This window comes from Salvelinus fontinalis, chromosome 33 (genome assembly GCF_029448725.1).
Source record: "Salvelinus fontinalis isolate EN_2023a chromosome 33, ASM2944872v1, whole genome shotgun sequence".
Classification (NCBI taxonomy): Eukaryota; Metazoa; Chordata; class Actinopteri; order Salmoniformes; family Salmonidae; genus Salvelinus; species Salvelinus fontinalis.
In genome coordinates, this window is record NC_074697.1 from 14,670,107 (window position 1) to 14,696,693 (window position 26,587).

General features: G+C 51.5%; 1 protein-coding gene across 1 annotated transcript in view; it reads left to right on the top strand.

The window, feature by feature from the left end:
- The window catches only part of dhx34 (DEAH (Asp-Glu-Ala-His) box polypeptide 34), a 44,134-nt gene extending 18,979 nt beyond the window's left edge, over positions 1-25,155 (top strand). Inside the window, exons 8-16 of the mRNA XM_055895158.1 lie at positions 305-498; positions 675-776; positions 4,672-4,947; positions 5,100-5,273; positions 5,562-5,771; positions 6,852-7,154; positions 8,190-8,375; positions 22,558-22,705; positions 24,576-25,155. Coding sequence (XP_055751133.1) covers positions 305-498; positions 675-776; positions 4,672-4,947; positions 5,100-5,273; positions 5,562-5,771; positions 6,852-7,154; positions 8,190-8,375; positions 22,558-22,705; positions 24,576-24,724 — 1,742 coding nt within the window. The 3' untranslated portion in view covers positions 24,725-25,155. The remainder of the gene's footprint in view (positions 1-304; positions 499-674; positions 777-4,671; positions 4,948-5,099; positions 5,274-5,561; positions 5,772-6,851; positions 7,155-8,189; positions 8,376-22,557; positions 22,706-24,575) is intronic.
- Positions 25,156-26,587: the final 1,432 nt, after the last annotated feature.

The window sequence follows — 26,587 nt, forward strand, 5'->3', positions numbered from 1 at the left end:
AGCCTACTCTTTGAAAGTATTTTCAAATACTTTGGTTAAATGTATGGGGAGTGTATTTGAGTATTTTTCAAATACCATGCCAATACTTTCCAAGTGTATTTCCAGATACATTACAATATTTAACTACTTGTCTTTTCAAAGACAAAATATCTGAATACTCACTTCGAATGTATGTGAAAGTCATTTAGATATTTGAAATAGTATTTGACCTCGCATGTGTGTGTCCAGGTAAGATGCTGGGGTCAGTGTTTAACTTGGTGTGGAGCCAGTCCTGACCTTTAACCCCTGACCTCTGTGTGTCCAGGTAAGATGTTGGTGCTGGGGTCAGTGTTTAACTTGGTGGAGCCGGTCCTGACAGTGGCTGCTGCCCTCAGTGTTCAGTCCCCGTTTCTCCGCTCCGCCCAACACAACCCCGACTGTGCCACAGCACGCCAGCCCCTGCACTCTAACCAGGGAGACCCCTTCACCCTGCTCAACACCTTCAACGCCTGGGTGCAGGTCAGCCAATCAGGACACAGAAAACATCTTTAGTCACCCTCTGTGCAAAGCCACTTACCTCACTTACGTCTTGTCATGGAGAATTTAAGATCACTAAATATTCCATTTAGAGTGATATTGACATAATGTGTAGCACATGAGTTTAGACACTGTAGCTGTCAAACCTTCTCCTCCAGGTGAAGGGGGAGAGAGGAGGTGCCAGCAGGAAGTGGTGCAGGAGGAGAGGACTGGAGGAACAGAGGCTTTATGAGATGGTCAACCTACGAAGACAGTTCAAGGTAGGACAGCCACACCTGACATCAGTATGTAATACATCTGTTTCTGTCATTGTGTAAACCCCCCCCATCTTCTCTATGGTGTAACCCCCCCCCCCATCTTCTCTATGGTGTAACCCCCCCCCCCCCCCCCCCATCTTCTCTGTGGTGTAAACCCCCCATCTTCTCTCTGGTGTAAAACCCCCCATCTTCTCTATAGTGTAAACCCCCCCATCTTCTCTGTGGTGTAAACCCCCCCATCTTCTCTGTGGTGTAAACCCCCCCATCTTCTCTGTGGTGTAAACCCCCCATCTTCTCTATGGTGTAAACCCCCCATCTTCTCTTTGGTGTAAACCCCCCATCTTCTCTATGGTGTAAACCCCCCCCATCTTCTCTATGGTGTAAACCCCCCATCTTCTCTGTGGTGTAAACCCCCCATCTTCTCTATGGTGTAAACCCCCCCATCTTCTCTCTGGTGTAAACCCCCCATCTTCTCCGTGGTGTAAACCCCCCCATCTTCTCTATGGTGTAAACCCCCCATCTTCTCTGTGGTGTAACCCCCCCCCCCCCATCTTCTCTATGGTGTAAACCCCCCATCTTCTCTATGGTGTAAACCCCCCATCTTCTCTATTGTGTAAACCCCCCCATCTTCTCTCTGGTGTAAAACCCCCCATCTTCTCTGTGGTGTAAACCCCCCATCTTCTCTATGGTGTAAACCCCCCATCTTCTCTATGGTGTAAACCCCCCATCTTCTCTATGGTGTAAACCCCCCCATCTTCTCTGTGGTGTAAACCCCCCATCTTCTCTGTGGTGTAAACCCCCCATCTTCTCTATGGTCTAAACCCCCCATCTTCTCTATAGTGTAAACCCCCCATCTTCTCTGTGGTGTAAATCCCCCCATCTTCTCTATAGTGTAAACCCCCCATCTTCTCTGTGGTGTAAACCCCCCATCTTCTCTATGGTGTAAACCCCCCATCTTCTCTATGGTGTAAACCCCCCCATCTTCTCTGTGGTGTAAACCCCCCATCTTCTCTGTGGTGTAAACCCCCCATCTTCTCTATGGTCTAAACCCCCCATCTTCTCTATAGTGTAAACCCCCCATCTTCTCTGTGGTGTAAATCCCCCCATCTTCTCTATAGTGTAAACCCCCCATCTTCTCTGTGGTGTAAAACCCCCATCTTCTCTGTGGTGTAAACCCCCCATCTTCTCTGTGGTGTAAACCCCCCATCTTCTCTGTGGTCTAAACCCCCCCATCTTCTCTATGATCTAAACCCCCCATCTTCTCTGTGGTGTAAACCCCCATCTTCTCTGTGGTGTAAACCCCCCATCTTCTCTATGGTGTAAACCCCCCATCTTCTCTGTGGTGTAAAACCCCCATCTTCTCTATGGTGTAAACCCCCCCATCTTCTCTATGGTGTAAACCCCCCATCTTCTCTGTGGTGTAACCCCCCCCATCTTCTCTATGGTGTAAACCCCCCCATCTTCTCTATGGTGTAAACCCCCCATCTTCTCTGTGGTGTAACCCCCCCCATCTTCTCTATGGTGTAAACCCCCCATCTTCTCTATGGTGTAAACCCCCCATCTTCTCTGTGGTGTAAACCCCCCATCTTCTCTGTGGTGTAAACCCCCCATCTTCTCTATTGTGTAAACCCCCCATCTTCTCTATGGTGTAACCCCCCCATCTTCTCTATGGTGTAACCCCCCCCATCTTCTCTATGGTGTAACCCCCCCATCTTCTCTCTGGTGTAAACCCCCCCATCTTCTCTATGGTGTAACCCCCCCATCTTCTCTATGGTGTAAACCCCCCCCATCTTCTCTATGGTGTAAACCCCCATCTTCTCTATGGTGTAACCCCCCCCATCTTCTCTATGGTGTAAACCCCCCCATCTTCTCTATGGTGTAAAACCCTCATCTTCTCTGTGGTGTAAAACCCCCCCCATCTTCTCTATGGTGTGAACCCCCCATCTTCTCTGTGGTGTAAACCCCCCCCATCTTCTCTGTGGTGTAAACCCCCCCCCCCCCCCATCTTCTCTATGGTGTAAAACCCCCATCTTCTCTGTGGTGTAAACCCCCCCCATCTTCTCTATGGTGTAACCCCCCCCCCCATCTTCTCTATGGTGTAAACCCCCCATCTTCTCTATGGTGTAAACCCCCCATCTTCTCTATGGTGTAAACCCCCCATATTCTCTATGGTGTAAACCCCCCCATCTTCTCTATGGTGTAAACCCCCCATCTTCTCTATGGTGTAAACCCCCCATCTTCTCTATGGTGTAAACCCCCCCACCTTCTCTCTGGTGTAAACCCCCCATCTTCTCTCTGGTGTAAACCCCCCATCTTCTCTGTGGTGTAAACCCCCCATCTTCTCTATGGTGTAAACCCCCCCATCTTCTCTATGGTGTAAACCCCCCATCTTCTCTGTGGTGTAACCCCCCCCATCTTCTCTATGGTGTAAACCCCCCATCTTCTCTATGGTGTAAACCCCCCATCTTCTCTATGGTGTAAACCCCCCATCTTCTCTGTGGTGTAAACCCCCCATCTTCTCTATGGTGTAAACCCCCCATCTTCTCTGTGGTGTAAACCCCCCATCTTCTCTGTGGTGTAAACCCCCCATCTTCTCTGTGGTGTAAACCCCCCCATCTTCTCTATGGTGTAAACCCCCCCATCTTCTCTATGGTGTAACCCCCCCATCTTCTCTATGGTGTAACCCCCCCATCTTCTCTGTGGTGTAAACCCCCCATCTTCTCTGTGGTGTAACCCCCCCCCCCCCATCTTCTCTGTGGTGTAAACCCCCCATCTTCTCTGTGGTGTAAACCCCCCCATCTTCTCTATAGTGTAAACCCCCCATCTTCTCTGTGGTGTAAACCCCCCCATCTTCTCTATGGTGTAAACCCCCCATCTTCTCTATGGTGTAAACCCCCCATCTTCTCTGTGGTGTAAACCCCCCATCTTCTCTATGGTGTAAACCCCCCCATCTTCTCTGTGGTGTAAACCCCCCCATCTTCTCTGTGGTGTAAACCCCCCATCTTCTCTATGGTGTAAACCCCCCATCTTCTCTATGGTGTAAACCCCCCCATCTTCTCACAGCCAACACAATCACTTCAAACTGAAGCTGAAAAGACTAAACTTGCTGCACTTAATTTCCCCCCAAAAATTATATTGAGATTTCTTTGTATATATCCATAAAAATGATGCCAACTGATTCATGATTTCGACTGTCTGAGAAACGCTGTCTGCCGGTTTGTCCCGACTCCCGAGCCATACTCGAATTTGAATAATTAAATAATGTTGCAAGTGTCAGAGAGACAGACAGCAAAGGTTTATATAAATATCCGCTGTTTAAAAAACGAAATGTTAGCCTAAAAGAAACGTGAGAAAATGTCTAGATGCTTCTTTTTTTATATATATAGTGGAGATTAAGTTCATAAATTGCTGGGTTAGGGAGAGGGTAAAGAAGAAATCGTTATTTAACTGACTTGCCTCGTTAAATAAAGTTTGTTTTTTTAAAGTAAATAAGTAAATGCTTGCCTGGGCTGATGAGACGGTGGATTACGCAGTCGGATGGAACAGAGGAAATAGGCATTTTAACGTCATAAATTTAGCCAGTCGTAACTTGTGGAAAAGTCACTTCCACCTGGGGCTTTTAACCAAAGTATGAATTTGTTTATGAAAATTTAAATATCAACTAAACATAAGTATTTCTACCGGTACATGTGTGCTTTCAAATAGTTTTCCTTTGGCAACAACGGTATAAACGTGATTAGGGCGTCCATTCTGTACATTACCTTGGGGGGGGGAAATGAACCCAGTAAAACGACTCGTCTCCGCCTCGTTCCCGCTTTAGTCGTCTGTTATTTCTACGGTAATGTACACAACACCGGTATTTAATCCCTGACGCGTTCCCCGCCTGGTGTGGCAACAGGAGCTGTTGCGTAGTCACGGTCTGTTGGAGGTGCTGGAGGAGAGGGCTCCCTCTGGCGGGGAGCGCGGGCAACGCAGGGAGAGGTTGACCGAGAGGAGGAAGTTACATCAGCTGAAGAGAGCACATGACCTGGCAGAGGGCGGCAGGAGGAAGGTCCTGAGACTGGAGGAGGGACAGGAAGGGGATGGGGATTCCGGGTCGGACACAGAGCAGGGCGCGTCGGGACGGGACGGGAAGGACAAGGAGCAGACAGGTGGACACAACCTGGACATACAGGTGAGGATGATGTCACTGTGGACGGAGCCATGGCAACAGGCCAGTTGGTTTAATAAGATAAATGCTTAAATTATATTGTCTATAGATGCATATGCATTCTTATAGCCCTTTATAGATATTAAAACATATCTGTCTTGAACCCTCCCCTACAGGAAGTGAAGTTCAAGCTTCGCCACAACGTGTCAGAGCTCCAGGAAGCGGCGGCGGCCAGCCAGGACCTGTCGTCAAGGCAACAAGCCCTTCTGAAGCTGCTGCTTTGTCGAGGCCTTTACCCCCAGCTGGCATTGCCAGACGAACACAACGCCAACCGCAAGGACTCAGAACAGGTGTGTGTCTGTGTCTGTGTCTGTGTCTGTGTCTGTGTCTGTGTGTGTGTGTGTGTGTGTGTGTGTGTGTGTGTGTGTGTGTGTGTGTGTGTGTGTGTGTGTGTGTGTGTGTGTGTGTGTGTGTGTGTGTGTGTGTGTGTGTGTGTGAGCGAGCGTGCGTGTGTGTGTGTGAACAGGAGTGTGTGAGCGTGTATGTGAGCGTGTGTGAACAAGAGTGTGTGTGTACGGGTGTGTGTGTGTGAACAGGAGTGTGTGTGTGTACAGTGATAATGTCCCTGTCTCCTATAGGTGTTCCACACCCGTAACAAGCAGGGGGTAGTGATCCACCCCACCAGTGTGTTTGCCAGCGACCCAGAGGTGCTGCACGTCCCTGAGGAGGGGAACAGAGAGGGGCCTGACAAGGGGGAGAGCAGCAAACACCAGCTCCTAGCCTTCGTCACTCTACTAGAGACCAACAAGCCTTATGTATCCAACTGTGTCAGAGTCCCAGCCCTGCAGGTCAGTACCGGGTCAGAGTCCCAGCCCTGCAGGTCAGTACCGGGGCAGTACCGGGTCAGAGTCCCAGCCCTGCAGGTCAGTACCGGGTCAGTACCGGGTCAGAGTCCCAGTCCTGCCAGGTCAGTACCGGGTCAGAGTCCCAGCCCTGCAGGTCAGTACCGGGTCAGTACCGGGTCAGAGTCCCAGCCCTGCAGGTCAGTACCGGGTCAGTACCGGGTCAGTACCGGGTCAGAGTCCCAGCCCTGCAGGTCAGTACCGGGTCAGTACCGTGTCAGAGTCCCAGTCCTGCCAGGTCAGTACCGTGTCAGAGTTCCAGCCCTGCAGGTCAGTACCGTGTCAGAGTCCCAGTCCTGCCAGGTCAGTACCGGGTCAGAGTCCCAGCCCTGCAGGTCAGTACCGGGTCAGAGTCCCAGCCCTGCAGGTCAGTACCGGGTCAGAGTCCCAGCCCTGCAGGTCAGTACCGGGTCAGAGTCCCAGCCCTGCAGGTCAGTACCGGGTCAGAGTCCCAGCCCTGCCGGGTCAGTACCGTGTCAGTCCCAGCCGTGCCGGGTCAGTACCGTGTCAGAGTCCCAGCCGTGCCGTGTCAGTACCGTGTCAGTCCCAGCCGTGCCTGGTCAGTACTGGGTCAGAGTCCCAGCCCTGCAGGTCAGTACCGGGTCAGTACCGGGTCAGTACTGGGTCAGAGTCCCAGCCGTGCCGGGTCAGTACCGGGTCAGCGTCCCAGCCCTGCAGTTCAGTACCGGGTCAGTACCGGGTCAGAGTCCCAGCCGTGCCGGGTCAGTACCAGGTCAGAGTCCCAGCCGTGCCGGGTCAGTACCGTGTCAGAGTTCCAGCTCTGCAGGTCAGTACCGTGTCAGTACCGTGTCAGAGTCCCAGCCGTGCCGGGTCAGTACCGTGTCAGAGTCCCAGCCGTGCCGGGTCAGTACCGCGTCAGAGTCTCTCTGCAGCTACTGTGCTCGATGCCTGACAAAGATCCGCCTCAGACTGAAATGTTATCAGAGTTGGTTTAGGAGCACACCTCTTATTGGTTCCTGTAATGCAGTGTTTCTCTCCTGACTGTCTGTTCATGTCCCCTTCCAGGCCCTGTTGCTGGTCGCTAACTCCTTGGACAGTAATGCTGACTGTACCCGGCTGGTGGTGGACGGCTGGTTGGAGGTGGGCCTGACTGGAGAGGGAGCTCTGAAAGTTCTGTCCACCTCCCTCACTCTCAGGGCCGACTGGGAGCGCCTCCTGCTAGCCCAGCTGGGCCAGGGCACTCTGGGGGCCGGAGCCGGGAGCAGGGCCAAGGCTGGGAGGGGAGAGGGGCTAGGGGTACCTGGGCTCTCCCGTAAAGACCTGGAGAAACTCAGTGAAGGACTGGTCCGCTTCCTGCTGTACACTGAGGTACATGCAACGCCTCACCTTTTAACATTGAGGAAGACTACTTTATAATATGGTATATTTTGTATTTAACGGTGATCTTTTAACGGTGGGTTCTAGTTATAGAAACTAGGACTTTGTTTTTCCTACTGTGTGATCTGACCAGGAAAAGCTCCCGTCTCTAATCATCACGTCCCTCTTTTATTGTCGAGATAACATCATGAGAACACCCCCACTGAGCTGTCTGTCTGTCCTCTCCGTCTGTCTGTCTGCCTGTCTGTCTGCCTGTCTGTCTGCATGTCTGTCTGTCTGTCTGCCTGTCTGTCTGTCCTCTCCATCTGTCTGTCTGTCTGTCCTCTCCATCTGTCTGCCTGTCTGTCTGTCCTCTCTGTCCGTCTGTCTGTCTGCCTGTCTGTCTGTCTGTCCTCTCCGTCTGTCTGTCTGTCTGTCCTCTCCGTCTGTCTGTCTGTCTGTCTGTCTTCTCCGTCTGTCTGTCTGTCCTGTCTGTCCTCTCCGTCTGTCTGTCTGTCCTCTCCGTCTGTCTGTCTGTCCTCTCCGTCTGTCTGTCTGTCCTCTCCGTCTGTCTGTCTGTCCTCTCCGTCTGTCTGTCTGTCCTCTCCGTCTGTCTGTCTGTCCTCTCCGTCTGTCTGTCTGTCCTCTCCGTCTGTCTGTCCTCTCCGTCTGTCTGTCTGTCCTCTCCGTCTGTCTGTCTGTCCTCTCCGTCTGTCTGTCTGTCCTGTCTGTCCTCTCCGTCTGTCTGTCCTCTCCGTCCGTCTGTCTGTCCTCTCCGTCTGTCTGTCTGTCCTCTCCGTCTGTCTGTCTGTCCTCTCCGTCTGTCTGTCTGTCCTCTCCGTCTGTCTGTCTGTCCTGTCTGTCCTCTCCGTCTGTCTGTCCTCTCCGTCTGTCTGTCTGTCCTCTCCGTCTGTCCTGTCTGTCCTCTCCGTCTGTCTGTCCTCTCCGTCTGTCTGTCTGTCCTCTCCGTCTGACCTGTCTGTCCTCTCCGTCTGTCTGTCCTCTCCGTCTGTCTGTCCTCTCCGTCTGTCTGTCCGTCCTCTCCAGGTGAGCTACAGTCTACGTCGTTTGACAGGCCTGCAGGTACAGAACCTCTACGTAGGTCCTCAGGCCCAGTCCGAGTTCTCCGAGCCCCATGCCCCGAACCCCCTTTTCCCTGGGGTGGAGGCGCAACCTGACACCATCAAGGGAGGCCTCCAAGTCACCAAATACTTCACCTACAACTGTCTCACTGTGAGTAGAGGTTATCATATTACCAACTACAGATGGATCACTGTGAGTAGAGGTTATCATATTACCAACTACAGATGGATCACTGTGAGTAGAGGTTATCATATTACCAACTACAGATGGATCACTGTGAGTAGAGGTTATCATATTACCAACTACAGATGGATCACTGTGAGTAGAGGTTATCATATTACCAACTACAGATGGATCACTGTGAGTAGAGGTTATCATATTACCAACTACAGATGGATCACTGTGAGTAGAGGTTATCATATTACCAACTACAGATGGATCACTGTGAGTAGAGGTTATCATATTACCAACTACAGATGGATCACTGTGAGTAGAGGTTATCATATTACCAACTACAGATGGATCACTGTGAGTAGAGGTTATCATATTACCAACTACAGAACTGACTCCACCAGCCCCCATAGACCAGTTCTAGCTTTGATTTAACCAATCGGATTAGTCAACAACACGAGCCGACGCAGACCCAAACATATCAGAACAGTTCTGAATATCGGAAAGTAAACTTTAGAAAAAGACGGTCAGTCAACACTATATATGCTCCCAACTATTTAATGGGTCAACCCGGGGTCAACTGTGGGTCCACCTGGGGTCAACCGTGGGTTCCACCCGGGGTCAACCGTGGGTCCACCTGAGGTCAACTCTGGGCCACCTGGGGTCAACTGTGGGCCTCCTGGGGTCAACTGTGGGTCACCTGGGGTCAACTGTGGGTCAATCCGGGGTCAACCGTGGGTTCACCTGGGGTCAACTGTGGGTCCACCTGGGGTCAACTGTGGGTTCCACCTGGGGTCAACCGTGGGTTCCACCTGGGGTCAACCGTGAGTCCACCTGGGGTTAACCGTGGATCCACCTGGGGTCAACTGTGAGTCCACCTGGGGTCAACCGTGGGTTCCACCTGGGGTCAACCGTGGGTTCCACCTGGGGTCAACCGTGGGTTCCACCTGGGGTCAACCGTGGGTTCCACCTGGGGTCAACCGTGGGTTCCACCTGGGGTCAACCGTGGGTTCCACCTGGGGTCAACCGTGGGTTCCACCTGGGGTCAACCGTGGGTTCCACCTGGGGTCAACCGTGGTTCCACCTGGGGTCAACCGTGGGTTCCACCTGGGGTCAACCGTGGGTTCCACCTGGGGTCAACTGTGGGTCCACTGTGGGTCCACCTGTGGGTCCACCTGGGGTCCACTGTGGGTCCACCTGGGGTCCACCTGGGGTCAACTGTGGGTCCACCTGGGGTCCACTGTGGGTCAACCGTGGGTTCCACCTGGGGTCAACCGTGGGTCCACCTGGGGTCAACTGTGGGTTCCACCTGGGGTCCACTGTGGGTCCACCTGGGGTCCACCTGGGGTCAACCGTGGATCCACCTGGGGTCAACTGTGGGTCCGCCCGGGGTCAACCGTGGGTTCCACCTGGGGTCCACTGTGGTTCCACCTGGGGTCCACTGTGGGTCCACCTGGGGTCCACTGTGGGTCAACCGTGGGTTCCACCTGGGGTCAACCGTGGGTTCCACCTGGGGTCAACTGTGAGTCCACCTGGGGTCAACCGTGGGTTCCACCTGGGGTCAACCGTGGGTTCCACCTGGGGTCAACCGTGGGTTCCACCTGGGGTCAACCGTGGGTTCCACCTGGGGTCAACTGTGGGTCCACCTGGGGTCAACCGTGGGTTCCACCTGGGGTCAACCGTGGGTTCCACCTAAGGTCAACCGTGGGTCCACCTGGGGTCAACTGTGGGCCTCCTGGGGTCAACTGTGGGCCTCCTGGGGTCAACTGTGGGTCACCTGGGGTCAACTGTGGGTCAATCCGGGGTCAACCGTGGGTTCACCTGGGGTCAACTGTGGGTCCACCTGGGGTCAACTGTGGGTTCCACCTGGGGTCAACCGTGGGTTCCACCTGGGGTCAACTGTGAGTCCACCTGGGGTCAACCGTGGGTTCCACCTGGGGTCAACCGTGGGTTCCACCTGGGGTCAACCGTGCGTTCCACCTGGGGTCAACCGTGGTTCCACCTGGGGTCAACCGTGGGTTCCACCTGGGGTCAACTGTGGGTCCACCTGGGGTCCACTGTGGGTCCACCTGGGGTCCACTGTGGGTCAACCGTGGGTTCCACCTGGGGTCCACTGTGGGTCCACCTGGGGTCAACTGTGGGTCCACCTGGGGTCAACTGTGGGTCCACCTGGGGTCCACTGTGGGTCAACCGTGGGTTCCACCTGGGGTCAACTGTGGGTTCCACCTGGGGTCCACCTGGGGTCCACCTGGGGTCAACCGTGGATCCACCTGGGGTCAACTGTGGGTCCACCTGGGGTCAACTGTGGGTTCCACCTGGGGTCAACCGTGGGTTCCACCTGGGGTCAACTGTGAGTCCACCTGGGGTCAACTGTGAGTCCACCTGGGGTCAACCGTGGGTTCCACCTGGGGTCAACCGTGGGTTCCACCTGGGGCAACCGTGGGTTCCACCTGGGGTCAACCGTGGGTTCCACCTTGGGTCAACCGTGGGTTCCACCTGGGGTCAACCGTGGTTCCACCTGGGGTCAACCGTGGGTTCCACCTGGGGTCAACCGTGGGTTCCACCTGGGGTCAACCGTGGGTTCCACCTGGGGTCAACTGTGGGTCCACCTGGGGGTCCACCTGGGGTCCACTGTGGGTCCACCTGGGGTCCACCTGGGGTCAACTGTGGGTCCACCTGGGGTCCACTGTGGGTCAACCGTGGGTTCCACCTGGGGTCAACTGTGGGTTCCACCTGGGGTCCACTGTGGGTCCACCTGGGGTCAACCGTGGATCCACCTGGGGTCAACCGTGGATCCACCTGGGGTCAACCGTGGGTTCCACCTGGGGTCAACCGTGGGTTCCACCTGGGGTCAACTGTGAGTCCACCTGGGGTCAACCGTGGGTTCCACCTGGGGTCAACCGTGGGTTCCACCTTGGGTCAACCATGGGTTCCACCTGGGGTCAACTGTGGGTCCACCTGGGGTCAACCGTGGGTTCCACCTGGGGTCAACCGTGGGTTCCACCTAAGGTCAACCGTGGGTCCACCTGGGGTCAACTGTGGGTCTCCTGGGGTCAACTGTGGGTCACCTGGGGTCAACTGTGGGTCAATCCGGGGTCAACCGTGGGTTCACCTGGGGTCAACTGTGGGTCCACCTGGGGTCAACTGTGGGTTCCACCTGGGGTCAACCGTGGGTTCCACCTGGGGTCAACTGTGAGTCCACCTGGGGTCAACCGTGGGTTCCACCTGGGGTCAACCGTGGGTTCCACCTGGGGTCAACCGTGGGTTCCACCTGGGGTCAACCGTGGGTTCCACCTGGGGTCAACCGTGGGTTCCACCTGGGGTCAACCGTGGTTCCACCTGGGGTCAACCGTGGGTTCCACCTGGGGTCAACTGTGGGTCCACTGTGGGTCCACCTGGGGTCCACCTGGGGTCCACTGTGGGTCCACCTGAGGTCCACTTTGGGTCAACCATGGGTTCCACCTGGGGTCCACTGTGGGTCCACCTGGGGTCCACCTGGGGTCAACTGTGGGTCCACCTGGGGTCCACTGTGGGTCAACCGTGGGTTCCACCTGGGGTCAACTGTGGGTTCCACCTGGGGTCCACTGTGGGTCCACCTGGGGTCCACCTGGGGTCAACCGTGGATTCACCTGGGGTCAACTGTGGGTCCGCCCGGGGTCAAACGTGGGTTCCACCTGGGGTCCACTGTGGTTCCACCTGGGGTCCACTGTGGTTCCACCTGGGGTCCACTGTGGTTCCACCTGGGGTCCACTGTGGTTCCACCTGGGGTCCACTGTGGGTCCACCTGGGGTCCACTGTGGGTCAACCGTGGGTTCCACCTGGGGTCAACCGTGGGTTCCACCTGGGGTCAACTGTGAGTCCACCTGGGGTCAACCGTGGGTTCCACCTGGGGTCAACCGTGGGTTCAACCTGGGGTCAACCGTGGGTTCAACCTGGGGTCAACCGTGGGTTCCACCTGGGGTCAACCGTGGGTTCCACCTGGGGTCAACCGTGGGTCCACCTGGGGTCAACCGTGGGTCAACCGTGGGTCCACCTGGGGTCAACCGTGGGTTCCACCTGGGGTCAACCGTGGGTTCCACCTGGGGTCAACCGTGGGTTCCACCTGGGGTCAACTGTGGGTTCCACCTGGGGTCAACCGTGGGTTCCACCTGGGGTCAACCGTGGGTCCACCTGGGGTCAACCGTGGGTCCACCTGGGGTCAACCGTGGGTCCACCTGGGGTCAACTGTGTGTCCATCTGGGGTCAACTGTGTGTCCATCTGGGGTCAACTGTGGGTCCACCTGGGGTTAACCGTGGGTCAACTGTGGGTCCACCTGGGGTCAACCGTGGATCCACCTGGGGTCAACAGAGGGTCCACCTGGGGTCAACCGTGGGTTCCACCTGGGGTCAACCGTGGGTTCCACCTGGGGTCAACCGTGGGTTCCACCTGGGGTCAACCGTGGGTTCCACCTGGGGTCAACCGTGGGTTCCACCTGGGGTCAACCGTGGGTTCCACCTGGGGTCAACCGTGGGTTCCACCTGGGATCAACCGTGGTTCCACCTGGGGTCCACTGTGGGTCAACCGTGGGTTCCACCTGGGGTCAACTGTGGGTCCACTGTGGGTCCACCTGGGGTCCACTGTGGTTCCACCTGGGGTCCACTTTGGGTCAACCGTGGGTTCCACCTGGGGTCAACTGTGGGTTCCACCTGGGGTCCACTGTGGGTCCACCTGGGGTCCACCTGGGGTCAACCGTGGATTCACCCGGGGTCAACCGTGGGTCCGCCCGTGGTCAACCGTGGGTTCCACCTGGGGTCCACTGTGGTTCCACCTGGGGTCCACTGTGGTTCCACCTGGGGTCCACTGTGGGTCCACCTGGGGTCCACTGTGGGTCAACCGTGGGTTCCACCTGGGGTCAACCGTGGGTTCCACCTGGGGTCAACCGTGGGTTCCACCTGGGGTCAACCGTGGGTTCCACCTGGGGTCAACTGTGAGTCCACCTGGGGTCAACCGTGGGTTCCACCTGGGGTCAACCGTGGGTTCCACCTGGGGTCAACCGTGGGTTCCACCTGGGGTCAACCGTGGGTTCAACCTGGGGTCAACCGTGGGTTCCACCTGGGGTCAACCGTGGGTTCCACCTGGGGTCAACCGTGGGTTCCACCTGGGGTCAACCGTGGGTTCCACCTGGGGTCAACCGTGGGTTCCACCTGGGGTCAACCGTGGGTCCACCTGGGGTCAACTGTGTGTCCATCTGGGGTCAACTGTGGGTCCACCTGGGGTTAACCGTGGGTCAACTGTGGGTCCACCTGGGGTCAACCGTGGATCCACCTGGGGTCAACCGTGGGTCCACCTGGGGTCAACTGTGAGTCCACCTGGGGTCAACCGTGGGTTCCACCTGGGGTCAACCGTGGGTTCCACCTGGGGTCAACCGTGGGTTCCACCTGGGGTCAACCGTGGGTTCCACCTGGGGTCAACCGTGGTTCCACCTGGGGTCCACTGTGGGTCAACCGTGGGTTCCACCTGGGGTCAACTGTGGGTCCACTGTGGGTCCACCTGGGGTCCACTGTGGGTCCACCTGGGGTCCACTGTGGGTCAACCGTGGGTTCCACCTGGGGTCCCCTGTGGGTCCACCTGGGGTCCACCTGGGGTCAACTGTGGGTCCACCTGGGGTCCACTGTGGGTCAACCGTGGGTTCAACCTGGGGTCAACTGTGGGTTCCACCTGGGGTCCACTGTGGGTCCACCTGGGGTCCACCTGGGGTCAACCGTGGATCCACCTGCGGTCAACTGTGGGTCCGCCCGGGGTCAACCGTGGGTTCCACCTGGGGTCCACTGTGGGTCCACCTGGGGTCAACTGTGGGTCCACCTGGGGTCAACTGTGGGTCAACTGTGGGTTCCACCTGGGGTCAACCGTGGGTTCCACCTGGGGTCAACCGTGGGTTCCACCTGGGGTCAACCGTGGGTTCCACCTGGGGTCAACCGTGGGTTCCACCTGGGGTCAACTGTGGGTCCATCTGGGGTCAACTGTGGGTCCACCTGGGGTTAACCGTGGGTCAACTGTGGGTCCACCTGTGGGTCAACCGTGGATCCGCCTGGGGTCAACTGTGGGTCCGCCTGGGGTCAACCGTGGGTTCCACCTGGGGTCAACTTTGTGTCCATCTGGGGTCAACCGTGGGTCCATCTGGGGTCAACCGTGGGTCCACCTGGGGTCAACCGTGGGTCCACCTGGGGTCCACTGTGGGTCCACCTGGGGTCCACTGTGGGTCCACCTGGGGTCAACCGTGGTTCCACCTGGGGTCAACCGTGGGTCCACCTGGGGTCCACCTGGGGTCAACCATGGTTCCATCTGGGGTCAACTGTGGGTCCACCTGGGGTCAACTGTGGGTCCACCTGGGGTCAACCGTGGGTCCACATGGGGTCAACCGTTGGTCCACCTGGGGTCAACCGTGGGTCCACTGTGGGTCAACCGTGGGTCCACCTGGGGTCAACCGTGGGTCCAACTGGGGTCAACCGTGGGTCCAACTGGGGTCAACCGTGGGTCCGCCTGGGGTCAACCGTGGGTCCGCCTGGGGTCAACTGTGTGTCCGCCGGGGGTCAACTGTGTGTCCGCCGGGGGTCAACTGTGGGTCCGTCTGGGGTCAACTGTGGGTCCACCTGGGGTCCACTGTGGTTCCACCTGGGGTCCACTGTGGTTCCACCTGGGGTCCACTGTGGGTCCACCTGGGGTCCACTGTGGGTCAACCGTGGGTTCCACCTGGGGTCAACCGTGGGTTCCACCTGGGGTCAACCGTGGGTTCCACCTGGGGTCAACCGTGGGTTCCACCTGGGGTCAACCGTGGGTTCCACCTGGGGTCAACCGTGGGTTCCACCTGGGGTCAACCGTGGGTCCACCTGGGGTCAACTGTGGGTCAACTGTGGGTCCACCTGGGGTCAACCGTGGGTTGAACCTGGGGTCAACCGTGGGTTCCACCTGGGGTCAACCGTGGGTTCCACCTGGGGTCAACCGTGGGTCCACCTGGGGTCAACTGTGTGTCCATCTGGGGTCAACTGTGTGTCCATCTGGGGTCAACTGTGGGTCCACCTGGGGTTAACCGTGGGTCAACTGTGGGTCCACCTGGGGTCAACCGTGGATCCACCTGGGGTCAACCGTGGGTCCACCTGGGGTCAACTGTGAGTCCACCTGGGGTCAACCGTGGGTTCCACCTGGGGTCAACCGTGGGTTCCACCTGGGGTCAACCGTGGGTTCCACCTGGGGTCAACCGTGGGTTCCACCTGGGGTCAACCGTGGGTTCCACCTGGGGTCAACCGTGGGTTCCACCTGGGGTCAACCGTGGGTTCCACCTGGGGTCAACCGTGGTTCCACCTGGGTTCCACCTGTGGGTCCACTGTGGGTCCACCTGGGGTCCACTGTGGGTCCACCTGGGGTCCACTGTGGGTCAACCGTGGGTTCCACCTGGGGTCCACTGTGGGTCCACCTGGGGTCAACTGTGGGTCCACCTGGGGTCCACTGTGGGTCAACCGTGGGTTCAACCTGGGGTCAACTGTGGGTTCCACCTGGGGTCCACTGTGGGTCCACCTGGGGTCCACCTGGGGTCAACCGTGGATCCACCTGCGGTCAACTGTGGGTCCGCCCGGGGTCAACCGTGGGTTCCACCTGGGGTCCACTGTGGGTCCACCTGGGGTCAACTGTGGGTCCACCTGGGGTCAACTGTGGGTCAACCGTGGGTCCACCTGGGGTCAACCGTGGGTTCCACCTGGGGTCAACCGTGGGTTCCACCTGGGGTCAACCGTGGGTTCCACCTGGGGTCAACCGTGGGTCCATCTGGGGTCAACTGTGGGTCCACCTGGGGTTAACCGTGGGTCAACTGTGGGTCCACCTGGGGTCAACCGTGGGTTCCACCTGGGGTCAACTTTGTGTCCATCTGGGGTCAACCGTGGGTCCACCTGGGGTCAACCATGGGTCCACCTGGGGTCCACTGTGGGTCCACCTGGGGTCCACTGTGGGTCCACCTGGGGTCAACCATGGTTCCACCTGGGGTCAACCGTGGGTCCACCTGGGGTCAACCATGGTTCCATCTGGGGTCAACTGTGGGTCCACCTGGGGTCAACTGTGGGTCCACCTGGGGTCAACCGTGGGTCCACATGGGGTCAACCGTTGGTCCACCTGGGGTCAACTGTGGGTCCACCTGGGGTCAACCGTGGGTCCACCTGGGGTCAACCGTGGGTCCAACTGGGGTCAACCGTGGGTCCGCCTGGGGTCAACTGTGTGTCCGTCTGGGGTCAACTGTGTGTCCGTCTGGGGTCAACTGTGTGTCCGTCTGGGGTCAACTGTGGGTCCGTCTGGGGTCAACTGTGTGTCCGTCTGGGGTCAACTGTGTGTCCGTCTGGGGTCAACTGTGGGTCCATCTGGGGTCAACTGTGGGTCCACCTGGGGTCAACTGTGGGTCCACTGTGGGTCAACTGTGGGTCCACCTGGGGTCAACCGTGGAACCACCTGGGGTCAACCGTGGATCCACCTGGGGTCAACCGTGGGTTCCACCTGGGGTCAACCGTGGGTTCCACCCGGAGTCAACCGTGGGTCCACCTGGGGTCAACCGTGGATCCACCTGGGGTCAACTGTGGGTCCGCCCGGGGTCAACCGTGGGTTCCACCTGGGGTCAACTGTGGGTCCGCCTGGGGTCAACCGTGGGCCACCTGGGGTCAACTGTGGGTCCACCTGGGGTCCACCATGGGTTCCACCTGGGGTCAACAGTGGGTCAACCTGGGGTCAACCGTGGGTTCCACCTGGGGTCAACACGGGGTCCATTAAATAGTTGGAAGCATATAGAATGTGTGACTTTCTTTCATTCTTTTCATCCAGTTATATAGTATTTTATTGGGGTTTATTATGATCCCCAGTAGCTTGTTGCCAAGGCAGCAGCTACTCTTCCTGGGGTTTATTAGGATCCCCATTAGTTCCTGCCAAGGCAGCAGCTACTCTTCCTGGGATTTATTATGAATCCCCATTAGTTCCTGTCAAGGCAGCAGCTACTCTTCCTGGGGTTTATTATGGATCCCCATTAGTTCCTGTCAAGGCAGCAGCTACTCTTCCTGGGGTTTATTAGGATCCCCATTTAGTTCCTGCCAAGGCAGCAGCTACTCTTCCTGGGGTTTATTAGGATCCCCATTAGTTCCTGTCAAGGCAGCAGCTACTCTTCCTGGGGTTTATTATGGATCCCCATTAGTTCCTGTCAAGGCAGCAGCTACTCTTCCTGGGGTTTATTAGGATCCCCATTAGTTCCTGCCAAGGCAGCAGCTACTCTTCCTGGGGTTTATTAGGATCCCCATTAGTTCCTGCCAAGGCAGCAGCTACTCTTCCTGGGGTTTATTATGAATCCCCATTAGTTCCTGTCAAGGCAGCAGCTACTCTTCCTGGGGTTTATTATGGATCCCCATTAGTTCCTGTCAAGGCAGCAGCTACTCTTCCTGGGGTTTATTAGGATCCCCATTAGTTCCTGCCAAGGCAGCAGCTACTCTTCCTGGGGTTTATTAGGATCCCCATTAGTTCCTGTCAAGGCAGCAGCTACTCTTCCTGGGGTTTATTAGGATCCCCATTAGTTCCTGTCAAGGCAGCAGCTACTCTTCCTGGGGTTTATTATGGATCCCCATTAGTTCTTGCCAAGGCAGCAGCTACTCTTCCTGGGGTTTATTATGGATCCCCATTAGTTACTGTCAAGGCAGCAGCTACTCTTCCTGGGGTTTATTAGGATCCCCATTAGTTCCTGTCAAAGCAGCAGCTACTCTTCCTGGGGTTTATTAGGATCCCCATTAGTTCCTGTCAAGGCAGCAGCTACTCTTCCTGGGGTTTATTATGGATCCCCATTAGTTCCTGCCAAGGCAGCAGCTACTCTTCCTGGGGTTTATTAGGATCCCCATTAGTTCCTGTCAAGGCAGCAGCTACTCTTCCTGGGGTTTATTATGGATCCCCATTAGTTCCTGTCAAGGCAGCAGCTACTCTTCCTGGGGTTTATTAGGATCCCCATTAGTTCCTGTCAAGGCAGCAGCTACTCTTCCTGGGGTTTATTAGAATCCCCATTAGTTCCTGCCAAGGCAGCAGCTACTCTTCCTGGGGTTTATTATGGATCCCCATTAGTTCCTGCCAAGGCAGCAGCTACTCTTCCTGGGGTTTATTAGGATCCCCATTAGTTCCTGTCAAGGCAGCAGCTACTCTTCCTGGGGTTTATTATGGATCCCCATTAGTTCCTGTCAAGGCAGCAGCTACTCTTCCTGGGGTTTATTATGGCTCCCCAGTAGCTTGTTGCAAAAGCAGCAGCTACTCTTCCTGGGGTTTATTAGAATCCCCATTAGTTCCTGCCAAGGCAGCAGCTACTCTTCCTGGGGTTTATTATGGATCCCCATTAGTTCCTGCCAAGGCAGCAGCTACTCTTCCTGGGGTTTATTAGGATCCCCATTAGTTCCTGTCAAGGCAGCAGCTACTCTTCCTGGGGTTTATTATGGATCCCCATTAGTTCCTGTCAAGGCAGCAGCTATTCTTCCTGGGGTTTATTATGGCTCCCCAGTAGCTTGTTGCAAAAGCAGCAGCTACTCTTCCTGAGGTTTATTAGGATCCCCATTAGTTCCTGCCAAGGCAGCAGCTACTCTTCCTGGGGTTTATTATGGATCCCCATTAGTTCCTGTCAAGGCAGCAGCTACTCTTCCTGGGGTTTATTATGGATCCCCATTAGTTCCTGTCAAGGCAGCAGCTATTCTTCCTGGGGTTTATTATGGCTCCCCAGTAGCTTGTTGCAAAAGCAGCAGCTACTCTTCCTGAGGTTTATTAGGATCCCCATTAGTTCCTGCCAAGGCAGCAGCTACTCTTCCTGGGCTCCACACAGAACATGAAACATAATACAGAACATCAATAGACTAGAACAGCTCAAGGACAGAACTACATCCATTTATTAAAAGGCATACATAGCCTCCATATCAATACATACACACAACTATCTAGGTCCAATAGGGGGAGGCGTTGTGCCGTGAGGAAGTAGATTATCACGTTGTCTGAATGTTTATCAAAGTTAGCTCGCAAATTTAGTGATCTGGTGATTCTGTAATGTGTCTGTATTGTCTGTATTATACACTGCTCAAAAAAATAAAAGGAACACTTAAACAACACAATGTAACTCCAAGTCAATCACACTTCTGTGAAATCAAACTGTCCACTTAGGAAGCAACACTGATTGACAATAAATTTCACATGCTGGTGTGCAAATGGAATAGACAAAAGGTGGAAATTATAGGCAATTAGCAAGACACCCCCAATAACGGAGGGGTTCTGCAGGTGGTGACCACAGACCACTTCTCAGTTCCTATGCTTCCTGGCTGATGTTTTGGTCACTTTTGAATGCTGGCGGTGCTCGCGTGTGTTGTTTAAGTGTTCCCTTTATTTTTTTGAGCAGTGTATTATCTGTATTGTAATGCGTCTGTACTGTCTGTATTATATTATCTGTATTGTAATGTGTCTGTACTGTCTGTATTATATTATCTGTATTGTAATGTGTCTGTATTATATTATCTGTATTGTAATGCGTCTGTACTCTCTGTATTATATTATCTGTATTGTAATGTGTCTGTATTATATTATCTGTATTGTAATGCGTCTGTACTGTCTGTATTATATTATCTGTATTGTAATGTGTCTGTACTGTCTGTATTATATTATCTGTATTGTAATGTGTCTGTATTATATTATCTGTATTGTAATGCGTCTGTACTCTCTGTATTATATTATCTGTATTGTAATGTCTGTATTGTAATGCGTCTGTACTGTCTGTATTATATTATCTGTATTGTAATGTGTCTGTACTGTCTGTATTATAATGCCTGTATTGTAATGTGTCTGTACTGTCTGTATTATATTATCTGTATTGTAATGTGTCTGTATTATATTATCTGTATTGTAATGTGTCTGTATTATATTATCTGTATTGTAATGCGTCTGTACTGTCTGTATTATCTGTATTGTAATGTGTCTGTACTGTCTGTATTATATTATCTGTATTGTAATGTGTCTGTATTATATTATCTGTATTGTAATGTGTCTGTATTGTAATGCGTCTGTACTGTCTGTATTGTAATGTGTCTGTACTGTCTGTATTATATTATCTGTATTGTAATGTGTCTGTACTGTCTGTATTATATTATCTGTATTGTAATGTGTCTGTACTGTCTGTATTATAATGCCTGTATTGTAATGTGTCTGTACTGTCTGTATTATATTATCTGTATTGTAATGTGTCTGTACTGTCTGTATTATATTATCTGTATTGTAATGTGTCTGTACTGTCTGTATTATATAATCTGTATTGTAATGTGTCTGTACTGTCTGTATTATATTATCTGTATTGTAATGTGTCTGTATTATATTATCTGTATTGTAATGCGTCTGTACTGTCTGTATTATATTATCTGTATTGTAATGTGTCTGTACTGTCTGTATTATATTATCTGTATTGTAATGTGTCTGTACTGTCTGTATTATATTATCTGTATTGTAATGTGTCTGTACTCTCTGTATTATATTATCTGTATTGTAATGTGTCTGTATTATATTATCTGTATTGTAATGTGTCTGTACTGTCTGTATTATATTATCTGTATTGTAATGCGTCTGTACTGTCTGTATTATATTATCTGTATTGTAATGTGTCTGTACAGTCTGTATTATATTATCTGTATTGTAATGTGTCTGTACTGTCTGTATTATATTATCTGTATTGTAATGTGTCTGTATTATATTATCTGTATTGTAATGCGTCTGTACTCTCTGTATTATATTATCTGTATTGTAATGTCTGTATTGTAATGCGTCTGTACTGTCTGTATTATATTATCTGTATTGTAATGTGTCTGTACTGTCTGTATTATAATGCCTGTATTGTAATGTGTCTGTACTGTCTGTATTATATTATCTGTATTGTAATGTGTCTGTATTATATTATCTGTATTGTAATGTGTCTGTATTATATTATCTGTATTGTAATGCGTCTGTACTGTCTGTATTATCTGTATTGTAATGTGTCTGTACTGTCTGTATTATATTATCTGTATTGTAATGTGTCTGTATTATATTATCTGTATTGTAATGTGTCTGTATTGTAATGCGTCTGTACTGTCTGTATTGTAATGTGTCTGTACTGTCTGTATTATATTATCTGTATTGTAATGTGTCTGTACTGTCTGTATTATATTATCTGTATTGTAATGTGTCTGTACTGTCTGTATTATAATGCCTGTATTGTAATGTGTCTGTACTGTCTGTATTATATTATCTGTATTGTAATGTGTCTGTACTGTCTGTATTATATTATCTGTATTGTAATGTGTCTGTACTGTCTGTATTATATAATCTGTATTGTAATGTGTCTGTACTGTCTGTATTATATTATCTGTATTGTAATGTGTCTGTATTATATTATCTGTATTGTAATGCGTCTGTACTGTCTGTATTATATTATCTGTATTGTAATGTGTCTGTACTGTCTGTATTATATTATCTGTATTGTAATGTGTCTGTACTGTCTGTATTATATTATCTGTATTGTAATGTGTCTGTACTCTCTGTATTATATTATCTGTATTGTAATGTGTCTGTATTATATTATCTGTATTGTAATGTGTCTGTACTGTCTGTATTATATTATCTGTATTGTAATGTGTCTGTACTGTCTGTATTATATAATCTGTATTGTAATGTGTCTGTACTGTCTGTATTATATTATCTGTATTGTAATGTGTCTGTATTATATTATCTGTATTGTAATGCGTCTGTACTGTCTGTATTATATTATCTGTATTGTAATGTGTCTGTACTGTCTGTATTATATTATCTGTATTGTAATGCGTCTGTACTGTCTGTATTATATTATCTGTATTGTAATGTGTCTGTACAGTCTGTATTATATTATCTGTATTGTAATGTGTCTGTACTGTCTGTATTATAATGCCTGTATTGTAATGTGTCTGTACTGTGATGTGTCTGTACTGTAATGTGTCTGTATTGTAATGTGTCTGTACTGTAATGTGTCTGTTCTCCAGGACTCTAAGGACCTCTACAGTGAGTGTCTGTATTGTAATGTGTCTGTACTGTAATGTGTCTGTTCTCCAGGACTTTGAGTGTCTGTACTGTTATCTGTCTGTTCTCCAGGACTCTAAGGACCTCTACAGTGAGTGTCTGCGTACGTTCTGGTCCTGTCCACACTGTGACCTGTACAGTCCTGTCACACCGCTGGAGAGGATGAGCCACGAGGCCACCTGCAGGCCGCCTGGGGAACAGCAGGACAACCAGGACAAAGGTCAGGCTCAAATGGCACCGTATTCCCTATATAGTGCACTACTTTTGACCAGAGCCCTATGGCAGAGGGTTAATAGTAGTGTACTATATAGGGGAAAGGGTACTATTTGGGATGCCCAAAATACAGTGCATTCGGAAAGTATTCAGACCCCTTGACTTTATCCACATTTTGTTACATTACAGCCTTATTCTAAAATGGATGCAATAATTTTTTTTCCTCATCAATCTACACACAATACCCCATAATGACATCACAATACCCCATAATGACATCACAATGCCCCATAATGACATCACAATACCCCATAATAACAAAGCGAAAACAGTTTTAGAATTTTTTTGCAAATGTATTAAAATTAAAAAAGATAACTTATGTAAAATAAGTATTCAGACCCTTTGCTATGAGAATCATAGTTTCTACAACTTGGAGTCCACCTGTGGTAAATTCAATTGATTGGACATGATTTGGAAAGGCACACACCTGTCTATATAAGGTCCCACAGTTGACAGAACATGTCAAAGCAAAAACCAAGCCATGAGGTTGAAGGAATTGTCCGTAGAGTTCTGAGACAGGATTGAGACGAGGTACAGATGTGGGGAAGGGTACCAAAACATTTCTGCAGCATTGAAGGTCCACAAGAACACAGTGGCCTCCATCATTCTGAAATGGAAGAAGTTTGGAACCACCAAGACTCTTCCTAGAGCTGGCCGCCCGGCCAAACTGAGCAATCAGGGGAGAAGGGCCTTGATCAAAGATGGGACCAAGAACCCGAGGGTCACTCTGACAGAGCTCCAAAGTTCCTCTGTGGAGATGGGAGAACCTTCCAGAAGGACAACCATCTCTGCAGCACTCCAGCAATCAGGCCTTTATGGTAGAGTGGCCAGACGGAAACCACTCCTCAGCAAAAGGCACATGACAGCCTGCTTGGAGTTTGCCAAAAGGCACCTAAAGGACTCTGACCATGAGAAACAAGATTCTCTGGTCTGATGAAACCAATATTGAATTATTTGGCCTGAATGCCAAGCATCACATCTGGAGAAAACCTGGCTCAATCCCTACGGTGAAGCATGGGGGTGGCAGTATCATGCTGTGGGGATGTTTCTCGGCGGCAGGGACTGGGAGACTAGTCAGGATCGAGGGAAAAATGAACGGAGCAAAGTACAGAGAGATCCGTGATGAAAACCTGCTCCAGAGCGCTCAGGACCTCAGACTGGGGTGAAGGTTCACCTTTCAACAGGACAACGACCCTAAGCACACAGACAAGACAACGCAGGAGTGTCTTGGAGTCCTTGAGTGGCCCAGCCAGAGCCCAGACTTGAACCCGATCGAACATCTCTGGAGAGACCTGAAAATAGCTGTGCAGCGACGCTCCCCATCCAACCTGACAGAGCTTGAGGATTTGCCGAGAAGAATGGGAGAAACTCCCCAAATACAGGTGTGCCAAGCTTGTAGCGTCATACCCAAGAAGACTAAAGGCTGTAATTGCTGCCAAAGGTGCTTCAACAAAGTACTGAGTAAAGGGTTTGAATATTTATGTAAATCTTTGTTTTTTAAATTTGTAATAAATTTGCAAAACTTTCTAAAATACTGTTTTTGCTTTGTCATTATGGGGTATTGTGATGTCATTAAGGAGTATTGTGATGTCATTATAGGGTATTGTGTGTAGATTGATGAAGGGGAAAAACAATTTAATCCATTTTAGAATAAGGCTGTAACGTAACAAAATGTGGATAAAGTGAAGGGGTCTGAATACTTTCTGAATGCACTGTATATATGTAATATGATCTCTAGGAATGAAGCTAACTGATGGATACTGTATCTAAAGCATATCTATATATCGTAACATAACAGATGGTGTTGTCTGTTTCAGAGGGTGACGATGTGAAGGCAGCCTCCTCTTCGTTCTCTGTGTCCAGTCTGGCCAGAGTCTACCACTGTGATGTCTGTGACAAGGACCTGACGCTCACTTCTACAGAGATTCTCAAACACAAGAGACAGCACATGCACTCTGGACGTTGAAACAGAGATCCTTAATAAACACCAAGAAGACAGCACATGCACTCTGGACGTTGAAACAGAGATCCTTAAACACCAAGAGACAGCACATGCACTCTGGACGTTGAAAACAGAGATCCTTAAACACCAAGAGACAGCACATGCACTCTGGACGTTGAAACAGAGATCCTTAATAAACACCAAGAAGACAGCACATGCACTCTGGACGTTGAAACAGAGATCCTTAATAAACACCAAGACAGCACATGCACTCTGGACGTTGAAACAGAGATCCTTAATAAACACCAAGAAGACAGCACGTTGAGAGACACTAAAGTTTCCTGCCTAGATCACCTGATCAGGACAAAGTAATGGCCTTCAATTAACTGCTATGGAGAAATCAACAACACGAAGGGTTTAGTGAATAATGTTTTATAATAAAATCAAAGAGTTTCTTCTTCTGGTCGTGTGATTTTTGTTGTTGTTGGTTTTCATCTCGACTCCTATAATTGGTTGAAGCTGTCGACTCCCCTCCTCAACTCCATGGTAACAGACTGAACGACATGCAGGTGTCATAGAGGGAGGAAGCGTTTGTTTAAAATATAGAGGAGTGTTTAATGATGATACAAACCCACGATATGGAGCACCTCAAAGCAGCACATTGGCACAAAGTCAGACAGCACGGAAGATAAAAAAAAAAAAAAACCTGTCTCCAAAAAAATAAATTAACCAATCAGAATAAATATCTCATTTAAATAAATAAACAGGTCATATTTCAGTAATTACTTTGAAACAAATAAATACATATTAAAATGCACATTGGCAGAAATAAATTAATTGACCCCCCCCCCTCCCCCAAAAGAAAAATATAAATAGTACTTAAATACAGAGTTACTACGAAATCAGGTTATTGATTAATCAAATCAAAAGGCACATTTATTAAGATGTAAGAATGGGGCCTTGGGTTGGGATACCATGTAGCCTGTCTCTCTCTCTCTCTCAGTACTGGTTGGGATACCATGTAGCCTGTCTCTCTCTCTCTCAGTACTGGGTTGGGATACCATGTAGCCTATCTCTCTCTCTCTCAGTACTGGTTGGGATACCATGTAGCCTGTCTCTCTCTCTCTCAGTACTGGTTGGGATACCATGTAGCCTGTCTCTCTCTCTCTCAGTACTGGTTGGGATACCATGTAGCCTGTCTCTCTCTCTCTCAGTACTGGGTTGGGATACCATGTAGCCTGTCTCTCTCTCTCTCAGTACTGGTTGGGATACCATGTAGCCTGGCTCTCTCTCTCTCAGTACTGGTTGAGATACCATGTAGCCTGTCTCTCTCTCTCTCAGTACTGGTTGGGATACCATGTAGCCTGTCTCTCTCTCTCTCAGTACTGGTTGAGATACCATGTAGCCTGTCTCTCTCTCTCTCAGTACTGGTTGGGATACCATGTAGCCTGGCTCTCTCTCTCTCAGTACTGGTTGGGATACCATGTAGCCTATCTCTCTCTCTCTCAGTACTGGGTTGGATACCATGTAGCCTGTCTCTCTCTCTCTCAGTACTGGTTGGGATACCATGTAGCCTATCTCTCTCTCTCTCAGTACTGGTTGGGATACCATGTAGCCTGTCTCTCTCTCTCTCAGTACTGGTTGGGATACCATGTAGCCTGTCTCTCTCTCTCTCTCAGTACTGGGTTGGGATACCATGTAGCCTATCTCTCTCTCTCTCAGTACTGGTTGGGATACCATGTAGCCTGTCTCCCTCTCTCTCAGTACTGGTTGGGATACCATGTAGCCTGTCTCTCTCTCTCTCAGTACTGGTTGGGATACCATGTAGCCTGTCTCTCTCTCTCTCTCAGTACTGGTTGGGATACCATGTAGCCTGTCTCTCTCTCA